Raw genomic sequence first — 13,467 nt, forward strand, 5'->3', positions numbered from 1 at the left:
GTAGCTGGGAACAGTGCTCCTTGAGGGTTTCCCCGGGCTGAGTAGTCAAGCAGGCAGAAGGCTGGGAGCAGGGCCGAGCTGCTCCTTAGCACCGTGGTGTAGCAGCCTGGGGAAAAAGGCCAAGGGCTGGTCACCGTGGGAGTGTGGAGAGCCAGTACTAATGTCCTGTGCAGATGCTCTCTCTTAGCCTGTCTTAGATGCTCCACTGGGGTGTCGCGATGTACCTGGGACAGCTGGATGTTTTGTACAGGTGTAGTAGTGATCGGAGAGAGCTGTCTCTTCTCTGAAATGCACAGTGTTTGTGCAGGAGCCCCTAGCAATGGGAGAAGCAGCGAGCTCGCGCTCCAAACGGGTGGAAGGATGAAAAATGCCCAGATGCGTCCCGCTGCTGTAATTTCTTAGGTCTCCCGGTAATTATTCCACACTTAATCTGATGTGAATCACAGTAGGAATCAGAATTTGAGGCCGCCGTTTTAAAATCTGCAGTAGTAAAGGCCCCCGGGGGAGCACTTGAACAAGCAGCCCCTTTTCAGAGTGCAGGTTTCCCGCAGGACTGACGCAGCGCACTGATGCAGTTCGATTCTCTGAAGGCACGTGCCTTGCTTCCCAGGGAAGTTGAGCACCGTGCACTGAATTCCATGCTAGCTCTGCTAGACGTGTGACTCCCCTTCTCTGGCTTTCCCATTTTGGAGCCGGCCGGGTTTTGCTAGGTTTTCGGAGGTATTCTCAGACGCTTTGGTTCCTCGAGTCAATCCCCAAACGAATCATGCTAGGGAAAATCGCCCCTGAGGCAGCTAGATGTTTCTGACGTGTAAATCACAGGCCTCCCTTGAAATGAAGGCAGCTATGTCAATTTGCAGCAAGAAGGGAACTTGCTGTATTCGTTTGCTTTACCATCTCGTGCCGTTTTCACAGAGTTTCGCTTTGGGATTTCGATGTTGAAAGGAGCTACAGAAGGGGAGAGATCAGAACCGATGTCTCTGTCCTGACGCCTGCACAGTTTTCACAGTGTCCTTTAAGTGCTTGGAGGCATAAGGGTATTGTAGAAACTATTGCCTTAGAGTAGGGTTCAGGGAGCTGAGAGACTTATTGGAAAAGTGAGCCCTGTGTTCTTGAGTCTGTCTTCCTTTTGCAGGGCTATACTGCTCACCAGGATCTGCAATCCAAGTCCTTGGTACAGGCTTTGGGGAAGAACTTGTTAGGTGCAATGTCTGCTTTGGAAAGGCTTAAAGGCTTTTTTTTTTTTTTTAAATGGCTGTGGTGTTGTCCTTTCAAATACCAAATAATGATTTTCTTGCATTTCTCACGGAGCCTCATATTCTGTCATTCATTTTAATCTCATCTGCTTGCCAACCCCATAAACCCTGACTTGGAACCTGCTCTGCAGCTTTTGGCATTGCTGAGCTTCTGAACCAACCCTTTTGTCGATGTGGATGTGCTAATGCTCTTCTCTAACCTTTAGCCACTTTAATTTACTAAACTAAGTAAACCTTTGATTCTTATGTTTTCTATATTTATGACCTAATTTTTTTTATCTATTTTTCTCTCTTTTCTTTCTTCTTCCTCGTCCTTTCTTCCCTACCCCTTTCCTCTCCCCCTTGTTCTTTTCCTGTGTCTGTCTTCATACATGTCACCTGGGACCTCACGGGAAACATCCACGCTTGCCATATGCACCAAATTTGTTTTTAAACAACCATGTTTTCCCCTCCTGGGAACCATTGTCTGGCACCTGCAGCGACCTTGGGAAGTCCATCAACGTCGTCCTCCTTTGTTTCATTGCTTCTTACTGCAATGACTCTCCTTTTGCTCTGTTAGACACTTGAAACAAAATACAGCAATATTTGCTTTAAAAGGCCTGTCTCCTATCGAGGCGAGGGAGCAAATTGGCTTTGCAGGATTGTGGCAGTTCAGAGAAAAAAGGAAAAAAAAGGCAAAGCATAAAACCAAGACATTCTTTTATCTGAAAGCGTCAATATTTTGTAACAAAGGGTAGAAAAGATTTAAGCCAAGAGTTTTCTCTTCAGTTTTGTTGCGGTTGTCGTCCTTACCTAAAGTGATTTTGCCCTTTTTAATGGATGTAAAGCGATTTTGTTTGTTTGTTTGCTTTATTTTGCATCATAGGAAGTTACGGTATGTAAGCCCTTAAGAAATGCTGGTGTTTGCAGATTTCAGCACACATGTAGCACTGATCTTCACTGTTTATGGTGAAAAACATGTCTAAAGCCTCATCCACAGATTTCAACCCACCGACTAAAGGGAAAAAAGAAAACTTGTCAGAGAGAAACATATTGGTTGCCCAAATAGCTTTGGCAGCTTTTGCGTTCAGATTTAAGGGCCGTCGGAAGGTTTTCCTCATGGAGTCTCCTGACCAAAAAGATCGTGGTAGGAATCCCACGTAAGAGTTTCCGTTCTTCCTTTTACGTGCTAGAATCCTTGGAATTTCCTTGGCCCCTCATGTGGAGCGAAGTATCCGTGGCCCGTGGGGCACTCTGAGCACAGTGCAGCCCCGGAGCACGCGCACTTGCAAGGGATGCTTGTCTACCATTCTGTCTCGTTTGGCACTGCTGGGTTGTCGCCTTCCCAGAGAGCTCCCTTTCTTTTCTTGCCCTGTGAACAGAAAGATTAGCTGGGATCGAGGAAGGTGACCATCCCCATGATTACTATTACTGGAGCTTCCTGCTTAACTGTGCATGTGACACTGCCAGATAGGGCTGATCCGTGGTGTAAGTTCACCGAATATAATGCAGTTTTGTCATAAAGTCTTGTGTATTGCGTTTCCTTCAACCAATTGCACTTGGCTTTTTTTGTCTCTTTCTTGTCTTTGCTTAAAAAAGAATTATGCCTTTGTAAATTGTCTTTGTTGCGGGAAATCAGTTTAGCTCTGTTACTCCCTTGAGCTTGTACAAAGATCTCCCTTGTTCTCTCTAAGTGGGCCTGACGTTGCAGAGAATGACATGGTAAATGTATTTTAGACACAGCTGTAAAGTACCTTTACAGAATGTGTTGAATATTTTCAGTGCTCCTGGATGGGATTAATCTTTCTTAAAAAAAAAAAAAAAAAAAATCTATTCTAATTTGTTAGATTAGAATCTACAAAACAAGCACCAAAAAACCCTTGCCATCTTGTCTAACTACGCATTTTATGGTTTGCACAGAAGTCTCTGTGTGCAGCGAGACCATGATAATTTATGACATTCTCTCCTGGCTAAATTAAAAATGAAAAGGTTGTGCGAAGTGTTGCCACGTACATAAGCATGTGGAATTCTTTCCCCTCAAAAACCCTGTCTTGCTCCCAAACCGTGTTTTTGTTTTTTTTTTTTTTTTCCCCCAGTCTTTCACGCTGTAGGTGATATATTGCAACACAGACTTGCATGGAAAATGGCAGTGCTGCTTGGGATGTCTCTTTAGACAAAAAGCTCAGAGTGCTGTAAAAGACTTTGAGACTGGATTGTACCCCTTCAGATGCAGAGGTGTAGCATTTCACTGGAGGAGCTTTCCACATGACATCACCCTTTGGCAAGAGTGGCTGCATAGCTGCAGCAGAAGTCACAGTAGCACAAACAAGCATAGCTGCCTTCTCCGAGCAGCTTTTAGCTCACTTCCTGTTTCTTTCGTTTTGGAGCTTTCATTCTGGTTTGTAGGCTCACGCTCTCAAAGTTTATAACCTCCTTAAAACTTCAGTCGTAAAGGTTGTGAAAGTCTTCTCAAAGGCGTTTGCCACGTGGCATAGAAGGCTGCTTGCATCTTGCTTTTCTCTGCAAGATGCTGAAGAGAAGAAAACTTCTAAAAAGAGGCACTCCCCGTCTTTGAAGGATACTTCAAGCTTTGGCCAATTAAACCTGCTGTTAGCACCCACGAGTGATTTTTCTCGTTTTGTACTTTCTTTCTCTTCCAATGCACCAAATTACTTTCTGTTTATTTTGTGTGTTGCTCTCTTCTCCCAAACATTGCGGAACCTCATGGAAGGCCTAGACCCTCATGTGCTTCTGTTCCTCCCTTTTTCTTGCGTTTGCCTGTGCCGAAGCATTCCCTAGCCGAGACTTCACAGGGTCCCACCAGGACAGGTGTCTGCAGAATTGTAGGAAGCACAGCCTGGTCATTGTGTTGTGCCCTTTAAGATAAGGATGTTTAGAAAGATCCGCCTTGCAGGAAGCTCACGTTGCATTGAAAAATCACTTATATTTAATAAAAGAAATGATTCAATTCTTTGGAATTAAGGACGCGAAGCTTTTTTAACATTCTGTGTTCCCTTAGTTGACCTATAGGCATATAGAGGTACTTTTTCTCTTGGTTCTAGCCAGAGCAAAACAGCATATTGCCAGGGAGTCTACAGCATGCACGCAGTTACCCTTTACCAAGAGTAGTAGGGTGTACTCCACATTTTTGGACAAGTCGTCATCACCTGAAGTCATGAAGTCGAAATAGCCTCCTGAGGTTGCACAGACTCTGGATCAGGTCAGCAAAGAGAGATCTACCATCCATTTATATAGTAACGCTTATCTGTGAGACACATGCACATATATACACACACAGTGTTAGTGTCTGATGCTCTATAACCGGACAGGTTACTTGTGTCCTAGTATAGTTTCATGCAGTTGTTCTAGGCCACACCAACCTAGTTAAACAGTAACACGATTAAATACAAAATTATTTCAGCTATAGGATGGTGAAGTATTAACATAATATCTAGGCAGCCTTTTCTGCAATAGTGTTAAGTAATCTGCGTAGCATTCCTGTTTAGAAAGCACAGCAGATCTCTGCTCAGCCAAATCTGATGGAGGGAAAAAAGTGACGTTCTGCTCCCAGTCTGGAATTTCGCCCCTTTTCGAAGGGGCGCAGTTATGCTTATTTAGTTCATTCTGCATAACTTCAAAGACTTGTTAGCATCCACTCCTGTTTGAACTAACGCAAAGCTGTTAGGATAAAGGCCAATGCCGTCTTGATTCAATGTTTTCCATTTAACAGAACCTTATGTCGGTGTTTAAGTACTTTATCACTGTTAAAATTCTAGACGTTTCTAGCGTAAACTCATTTAGCTTTCGTTTCCGGCTTCTGAACCCAGCTTTTGAATCTTGTTGTATATTTACTGAAATAAAGTGCCTTTTCTAATATGTACAATTCTGTTGCGTTTCGGTATTCATAGGGCCAGACTGACGACCTGCTTCGTCTCTGCATGTTTCTTTTGTTTTGTTAAATAGATCGAGGTTCCTGCGTCTTGGTGTTTGTTTTGTTTTGTTTTTCCCTGTTCTTTAATCGAGATTTGCGGTATGCCCTTCCTCATTTCAACATACCGTTCAGCATTTCTCTTGCACAGTCAATATTGTCATATTCCCCAGTGTTCCTGCTTTAATTGTACTGACGTCCAAGAGAGAGGCGTCCTTCCTTTTCCGAGGCCTCCTCTCCGTATGTCCACGTTGTTTGGTGTTGCCAGAAGCGAGATGGCAGCAGGCTGGCCCAGGCTCCCCTGGGCCTGCCTGAACAATTTGGTCTCCAGGAGCGGAGCCAATAGCAGCTGCTACTCATCTAAGGCAGGTAGAGCAAGTCCAGTGCCATGTGTAAACACTAAACCACGTGAGGACAGCCCTTGCTGCTCTGCCTGCTGAGGATCAAGAGCCTTCGGCTGTGCCATGCCTGCAGAGGCTGCCGTGAGCCTGACTTGGCTTTGCGGTTCTTGCGGGGTCATGTGTAGCGAGCCAGAGAGGAGAGGCAGGCAAGGCATAAGGTTCCTGATGTGGTTTGTGCCACCGATCCTTCCCGACCTAGGGATCTTATAGCTAATGCTGGCAAGGACTTGCAAGGTTGGGAGAGACAACAGAGTAGGCGTCACCAGAGAGAACATTTTGCCAAGATGTCTTCTAGTACGTGGAGAAATTGCCTGTGTTCCAGAACCACGTGAGAAGGAAGAAGGAGATTTCGTCCTCCTTTCTTCTGTTCCTCAGATGCTGAACCAGACAAAGCTCTGTTCATTTCTGCTGTCATCTCCTATCAGAGGAGGAAATAAGGATGAGGTAAGAACATACAGCAAGAAGCCGAAGGAAGAGCCACCGCTGCCCTGCTGTGGAGAAGAGTGGAGTCCAAAACCTGATTTCTGGCGGAATCAAAGACACCTACCTAGACTCCGCTGCGTTGCTATTTCAAAGCTGCCCATGATGTCTGTGACAGATAACAGCGCCTGTAAAACTCAAGTTTGGCTGAGTGTGACATTTGGTGTGGGGTTCCAGATTTTTGTCTCAGTATAACTGTTCCTCCTGTAGGTGCCTGTGACAATATCACTGAGGAAACGAGAGCCTTGACAGGTTGCAGACCACGTATGAGTCATGAGGTCCTAAGAGTTTTTCTCAGCAGGGGCTGGTCAGGTCTCACTAGCGTAACATGGAACGAAGGTGTCAGAGGAAGTTGTAACTAAGCAGTCAAACGGGCGGTTTTGCAGCTGCTAGATCATCTTGTCCTACTAGTGTTTCACTCGCTGATTCTAGAGGGCTTACTCTAGACAGCCAGATAAACGGGCCTTAACCACCAGAAAAGTGGAGGTTTGCATTGCATAGGTAAATGCCTGTCTTCAAACTCTGGAATCTTCAAAGTTCAGCGTTTCAGATATCAGCTTGAAATTCCGTTAAACTGCATGCTAGGATGTGTGTGAGCTGAAGTCTCTTGCCTCTCTGGTGGCTTTCGTTGCTTATTGCCTGGCCGCTTCCTAGAGGACACACTCAAATTTTCGTTCACACAGATCTTACGGTTGTGACTGTCCTGCAGCGGTGCCTGCTGCCACTGCATGCACTGCACTGCGCACCGCGCTCTGTGCGCTTAGCCATGCATGTCCCTCCCTTGAGGGAAGGAGGTTGATGGGATCCGGGGTTTAGTGCAGCTCTCTCTCCTTCAGGAACTACTAGCCCTCCTTTCCAGCACAGGTCTCGCACCACTTTGTTTCGAGCTATTCCTTGGTGGGAGTTGGCAGACCTTCCCGTTTCCGTGGCTTTTGAGCATGGCCTGGGGAGGAGGGACCCTTTAGCAAGTCTGGCTGCTCCTGTGGGGCCGGGACCTGCGAGGCGCAGTTTGGCTGCGTGCCTCGCTCACATCGCTGAATGCGGGGAGATGCCCGTCTGTCTCTGCCGAGGGTTGTGCCTTGGCCTCTTTGGGGCTGGTGGAAGCTGACCTCACGTGCTCGGACTTGGGAGGCATTGTGCACATGAGTGCTTGCCTGGGAGCAAGAACATCCTGAGAGACTGGCAGGTCCTTCCAAGACCCCTACTCTTAATCAAGTCTGCTGAGGCAGCCGGCTAGCTGAACTGGGGGCTAAGCAACAGGGTGGCCCCGCAAGCATTTCCTCTGCGTCCCTGCAGAGGGCAAGCCCCACTGCAGAGCCCAGGCTTTGTTTCCAGGATGCTGTGAGTCTTTCTGGACACCCTTCTGCCTGGGGAGGGGAAGAAGTGGGTGGTGGAAGGGAGCAGGAACCCCCTTTTTCAGTTGGGTATGTACCACAGCAGAAGCATGTTAGGTAGTTGGGTTTCTAGGTCGTAGCCCGAAAGAGATGTGGGACGCGGCACCAAGTTGTACCAAGTGTCTCTAGGATAAAGTACTGGTGGCAACATGAAGCTCTTAGTGAAGTGGGGCTATTCCTGTAGATGTGCAGGCTTACCCACCTCGGCATAGCCAGTGTGGAGTCATAGCTAGCCCCACCTACCCTTGTTTTTGAGTATAATGCCTTATTTTCTTCTTTTTTGATCTCTAAAGCCAGCACTAGCCCCACATCAGGCCTTGGGACTGCCGCCATCGTAGGCATCCTCATTGTCATCTTTGTGCTGCTCCTGGTGGCTGTGGATGTCACCTGTTATTTCCTGAACAAGTGTGGCCTGCTGATGTGCATTGCTGTCAACTTATGCGGGAAATCTGGCCCGGGAGCCAAGGGCAAAGACATGGAGGAGGGTAAAGCCGCCTTCTCGTGAGTACTGTCATTGCTTCTTTCCTCTCCGTCCTCGATCGCTGGGTCCCAGTGTTTTGTTTTGCTCCTGCCCCGTTGCTGACAGAGGCCAGCAAATGGCCGATCCAAGTGTTGGACACGACAGTTCTTTTTGCTGTAGGCAACGATTGGAAGGGGGAGTGACCAAAAACTAAGCTGCTGCTGAGGCCCACCTGTTCCTGCCCAAGTCTTCTGTCAAAGTGCTGTCTGTTTGAGACGTGGCTCTGCTAGAGGATTTCTCGTGTGAACAGGAACCGATTTCCCTGCAATTCCTTTGTTACAGGAAAGATGAGTCCAAGGAGCCTATTGTGGAGGTGCGGACTGAAGAGGAGCGAACCCCCAACCACGACGGGGGAAAACATACAGAGCCCAATGAGACCACACCGCTGACGGAGCCAGAGTATGTTGATATCGGGCAAGCTTAGTTCAGGGGCGCTTCGGTGTCCTCGGGTGCCTTAACCCCTGATCTCTCGTGTACGTGACTCAGAGCAGGAAGAGAGGAGGCAATCTCCCCTCGCAATGTCTGACACAGCAGCAAAGACATCTCTCCCATCTTCCCCCAGATCTAGCGACTCTTCCCTTTCCAGCACTGGAAGAGCAGGAAGGAGAACGAAGGGCTGCTGCTTGGAACTCTGCCGGTTGTGTCCAGAGTGTAGATCAGCCACTGAAAGGGATCTAGAGCGAAAGCAGCCCCGAGCTGAAAGCGCGTCCCGGCTGAGCTCTCCTCTAGCGTGCCCGACGCGTGTGAGAACACACCGTTGTCACAGCACCCATCTGCCCTGATAGCAACAGGGGAGCTGTGCTCTGAGTGCCGAGGGGGGCATGGCGAGTCCCGCTATTCCTCGAGATGGGCCGGGATTGAGACCTTCACATGGGCTTTCTGTCAGAGAACTTGTGCAGACCTGCATCTGTGTACCAGTGCTGGTTGGGATAGGCAAGGTTTAAGCATCATATGCCTTGGGGGATGATAAGGGGAAGAGTTGCTGAAAAGCAGTGGGGTAGCAGCTGACCGAAAAGTGGAGACATTTCTGTGCATTTGTATCATCTCTGGCACAACGTTGACTCCAGCTGACCTGCATCAGAAGGCAGGGGCAAGGCAGGGGACTGGCTTCAGGCGCCTGCACAGGGGCCTGTGGTGAGACTTGGCACGGGTCTGCGTGCCTGAGGAATGAGGAGAACGCGTCGTTGTGAGGTTGGGTGGAAGAGGCCGAGGAGGGAAGGTGGACTAAAAGAGAAGAGTCCTTTTAAAGATTGCCAGTTGGGGTGACGTTTGGCCGGGACTTTAGCCAAAATCCGCGCAAACCAGCCATTCCTGAGGGACGTGTCCTCTGCTCTTTCTGCTCTTCCGGGTTGCTTTCTGGTCTCCCTAGGGAGCACCTGTTGCTCACTGTGCATTTGACTTCTGAAGGGCTTCTCCTCCTTTGCCTCCGCGTTCTCTGTGTGCACTGTAACCACACGCCCTGCTACTGCTGCTGCTGCTGCTGTTGCTGTGCCACCCAGCTGCCTTCTCACACCTGTGTTCTGTTTCCCTTTCCCCTGCTGTCATTTATGGGCTTCAATGTCTCTCTCTCTCTCTTTCTCTCTCTCTCTCTCTCTCTCTCTCTCTCTCTCTCTCTCTCTTCTGCTCCCGTCCTCTTCACAGGCACCCTGCCGATACCGCGGCTGCTGTTGAGGACATGCTGCCTTCTGTAACCACGGGCACCACTAACTCTGACACTATCACTGAAACCTTTGCCACTGCTCAGAACAGTCCCACCAGTGAGACCACTACACTGACTTCCAGTATTGCCCCGCCAGCCACAGCCACTCCCGACTCCACCTCCATGTCGCCTAGCCAGCCCGCTCCAGCCAAAGGGGCGGCCGCCCCCGTCTCTTCGCCACCGCCCTCCTCCACCCCCAAGGTGGCCCCCCTTGTTGATCTCAGTGAGACCCCGAGCTCTCCTGCAGCTGCCAATAATTTGTCTTCGAGTGTCCTGGCCAACCCAGGCGCAGTGCTCAGCCCCAGCGCTGTCGCTAGCGTGGCCGAGTCCTCCAAAGCGGCACCCGGTAGCAAGGCAGCAGCCTCGAGCCCCGCCAACCTCGCTAGCCCGCCAGCCCCATCGGAGCCCAAGCAGGAGGTCTCGAGCAGCAAGAGCCCCGAAAAGGAAGCGGTGCAGCCCGGTGCGGTGAAGAGCCCGGCAGAGACAGCCAAGAACCCAGGCAAGGTGAAGAGCGAGGCTGCTTCAGGCAGCGCAGGCCCCTCCCAGAATGAGGACTTAAAAATGGACGAAGGGACCTTCAAGACACCAGACACTGATCTTGCAAAGGATGTTTTTGCAGCTCTGGGCACTACCACTCCTGCCAGCGTGACTGGCGGGCAAGCTCGCGAGCCTGCAGCTTCCACTGCAGACGGCTCTGTTCCTGCTGCACCTGCCAAGACCGAGTATGGCTGCCTTTAATCTTCTCTTGGTTGTGTGCTGTCTCTTGTGCTCTAGTGCTTGTGCTGTGTTCTCGTTGGGTGTTCTCTTAACCGATCTCGTTGTTTCCTTAGCACGCTAACTCTTCTCTGCACCTGCTAGGCAGGGCTTGGCTTGGGAAGTCCCAGAGGAAGCAGGAATGGGTTGCCTCAGGGCAGCAGCGAAAAGGTGGTTCCAGGCATTTATCATTCATGGGTCATTCTTCAGCGTTCTCTCCAGCCTCGTCAACACTAGCTTCTCTGCTGTCTGAAGGAGGCCGGAAGCAGTGTGCAAAGACAGCGGGGTTCTCAGAGGCACCAAGTCCCGTCAGGCCGCTGAGCACCATCACCCAAATGCAGCTCCCTAACGTAGCAGCTGGGGGCATTCAGCGCGTGCTTGGCTGGCAGGCAGAGCGGGAGCTGCCCTCGTGCGAATGCCGAGGCACAGCGCCTCCCTGGAGCTGTCCTCACGTGCAAACGGGTAGGGCAGCGGGATCCTGGCAGAGAAGGGCAGCAGGCAGTATCGCAGCGAACCAAGGGTGGCTCGGTCCTCGGCGTTGTGGCGTCGCGGCCACCAGTCTCCGGGCAGTGCCGGCTCTCCTTCTTACACGGCTGCTTGCTTTCGCTGTGCCCTGGGGCAGGACGACTCTAGAGCTCCTTTGGAGCCATATGCCACCTGGAGAGGAGGCCTTTCCCCTCGCTGTGGCATTCTGGTGTTTGGCAGGAGATGCCGTAAGTAACCGGAGAATGAAAGCGGCACTTACTTCTCACCCGGGTGACTGAAGGGAGGGTCCCGAGCCATTAGGAAGGGGTGGAATGAGAGCGCTCTCCCCGTGCTCCTCGGGACAGCAGTCGATGATAGCCGTGAAAGCAAGAGCTTGGAATATGCTGATAGAAAATGCTTTAACCACTCTTTATGGTACAAGAACTTCAGCTGGCCCTCCCTTTGGGTTTCCTGCTTGAACACCATGTTTTGACAGAGATGCCGCTGCCGGAGACCTCCTCCTCTTGCTGTGTTCCCTCGGGGCACAAGGAAAATCAAGAGAACATTCCCTAGAGCTGCGGAAAGTTGGTGGGGAGGGGTGGGAGGCGCAGGGGAAGGCTGATTGTACTTCTGTTGCATTTCTCATTTTGCTCGATCAAGGAGAGACCTGTGAGCACTTCCAGAGCGTACTCTTTTCTTCAAATTGTCTCATTCAGAAAGAGATACGCCAGTAGACCACGTTTTTTTTTGTCTCTAAACTGTGCCATTTTGGTGATTACAGGAAAGTCCCACTAGAAGACAAATCTGAAGTGCAAGCGACGGAAACTAAGACACCTCCAGCAGAAGTCAAGATGGTTCCCAATGAAGCCACACAAACAAATGAAAACGAGAGCAAAGCATGATCAGCAACAGATGAAAACAAATGACAGAACAACTTCACCGGAGCATTTAAAACACAAAACTCACCACACATCTCATTCCTCTAGTGTCTTTTGCCTTTTTTTAAAAAAACAGAACAAAAAATAAAAAACAGAAAATGCATAGTGGGGGGTGGGGGAGAGAATCTCTTTTTCTTTTTCTTTTTCTCTTTTTTTTTTTTAATTTCTAGAAAGGTTCTATTTGTTGTGCACTTGCTTTTACGAAGTAACACATTTTAAAAACAGGGTTAAACACACACCCGAGTCAGGGATCAGTTGACCCTGTATGCATTAAAAAAAAGGAAAACTGCAAAGAGCAGTTACAGCACGGTTAGGAAGCTCAAAATCAGCTAGTCTCAGAGAAAAAGAAAGGAAAAAAAAGACCCTGTTCTTTCCTTGGTTAGTATAGTAGATATAACCACTTGTACTACTTGGTACAGCTGGTACTTAATAAACAAAGTCCACAATTTATTTTTCTACTTTTCAGTGAAGTTTAAAATATGTAAAGCTTCATAAATAACTTATAATTTCTGTTCACCTTGTATTTGTTCAGTATGCAAAGTGTCTTGTGCTCTTTGTGACTGAATCCTGTTCTCCACGTTAGACGTTTATTTGGTTGGTGGGTTGGGCTTTTTTTTTTTTTTTCCCCCTCAAAAAAGGAAGAATGCCAAAATTGCAGCTTCGGGGATATATTTCAATTTGCAGTATTCGGACTCTACATTTCTTTAAATTTTAAGGGTTTTTTTGCCAATTTTGTTCTTTCCAGTGTTTACAATTGAGTTTTTTTTTTGTTTGTTTAACTTCTGTTGTGTTTATATGTATGTGTAAAATAGCTGCCTTTTTTAAGTAAATACAGTCTATAGATATTAGGTTAGAAGCATGCTTGCTTTGCAAAGGGAGACTTTTTTAAATATGGATGTTTACAGTAGTTGTTTCCCCTTCATCTTTTTTTAATTATTATTATTATTATTATTATTATTATTTCTTACTGGAGTAAGAAGAAAAGTAATGTGCTGTTCTTGTTTTTCCCTTTCCCTCCCCCCTCCTTTTTGTTTTGTTTTGTTTTGTTTTAAATTTGTGGATATTCAAACCACTTATCACCAATCAAGGTCTTTATCCAGCCGTCCACGTAAACACACTTAACCTCGACCAGGACAGTTGCTGGTGGGAGTCCTTACTTGCTTAAAGTTAGCAAAAGTTTAAGAAGTCCCTTGCTGGACTTGGGCCTGACTGCATAAGAGAAATATCACCTCTGCTTTTCTAAGACATTCTACCCTTTTCTTCATGGAACTCTCCCAGAGCTTTGACAAGCAAAAGGGAGATTGTACAGGTAGGGCTGGTCTCGTCCGCTCGAGCCTCAGGTCTTTGATGCACTCAGTTGTCCCCTAGGTGGTCAGCAGATACCATTTCTTCTGAGCCTAAAAAGCAGGTTTAAAAGGAAAGAGTTTATATATGTCAGGAAAATACTGTCGTCTTCTGAGGAGTGATACCCCACAACCGGGAGCCTTCTCCCTTCATGTGGGTGGAATTCATGAGCACGAGAGTCACGGTGCATCGAGCCCGGTCCTGAAAAGGCCGCTCGGTTGGCTGTGCTGTCACCCACGTGTGCTCTGCAGAATCCAAACCTTGGGCCTGGGGGCTTGGGAATGTGGGGGAGGGCACTTGTGGATTTCTT

General features: G+C 48.4%; 1 protein-coding gene across 8 annotated transcripts in view; it reads left to right on the forward strand.

The window, feature by feature from the left end:
- NCAM1 (neural cell adhesion molecule 1) overlaps positions 1 to 12,436 on the forward strand; it is an 81,579-nt gene extending 69,143 nt beyond the window's left edge. For 3 of the 8 annotated variants that reach the window (XM_026041008.1, XM_026041009.1, XM_026041012.1), the window contains 3 exons: positions 7,732 to 7,939; positions 8,241 to 8,357; positions 11,657 to 12,436. In XM_026041008.1, coding sequence (XP_025896793.1) covers positions 7,732 to 7,939; positions 8,241 to 8,357; positions 11,657 to 11,777 — 446 coding nt within the window. In that variant the 3' untranslated portion in view covers positions 11,778 to 12,436. Of the gene's footprint in view, positions 1 to 1,735; positions 5,074 to 7,731; positions 7,940 to 8,240; positions 8,358 to 9,599; positions 10,380 to 11,656 lie in introns of those variants that run through there. The other 5 variants (XM_026041010.1, XM_026041013.1, XM_026041011.1 and 2 more) reach the window with 2 other exon arrangements.
- Positions 12,437 to 13,467: the final 1,031 nt, after the last annotated feature.

Source organism: Nothoprocta perdicaria, unplaced genomic scaffold (genome assembly GCF_003342845.1).
Source record: "Nothoprocta perdicaria isolate Ctin4 unplaced genomic scaffold, notPer1 scaffold_275, whole genome shotgun sequence".
Taxonomy (NCBI): Eukaryota; Metazoa; Chordata; class Aves; order Tinamiformes; family Tinamidae; genus Nothoprocta; species Nothoprocta perdicaria.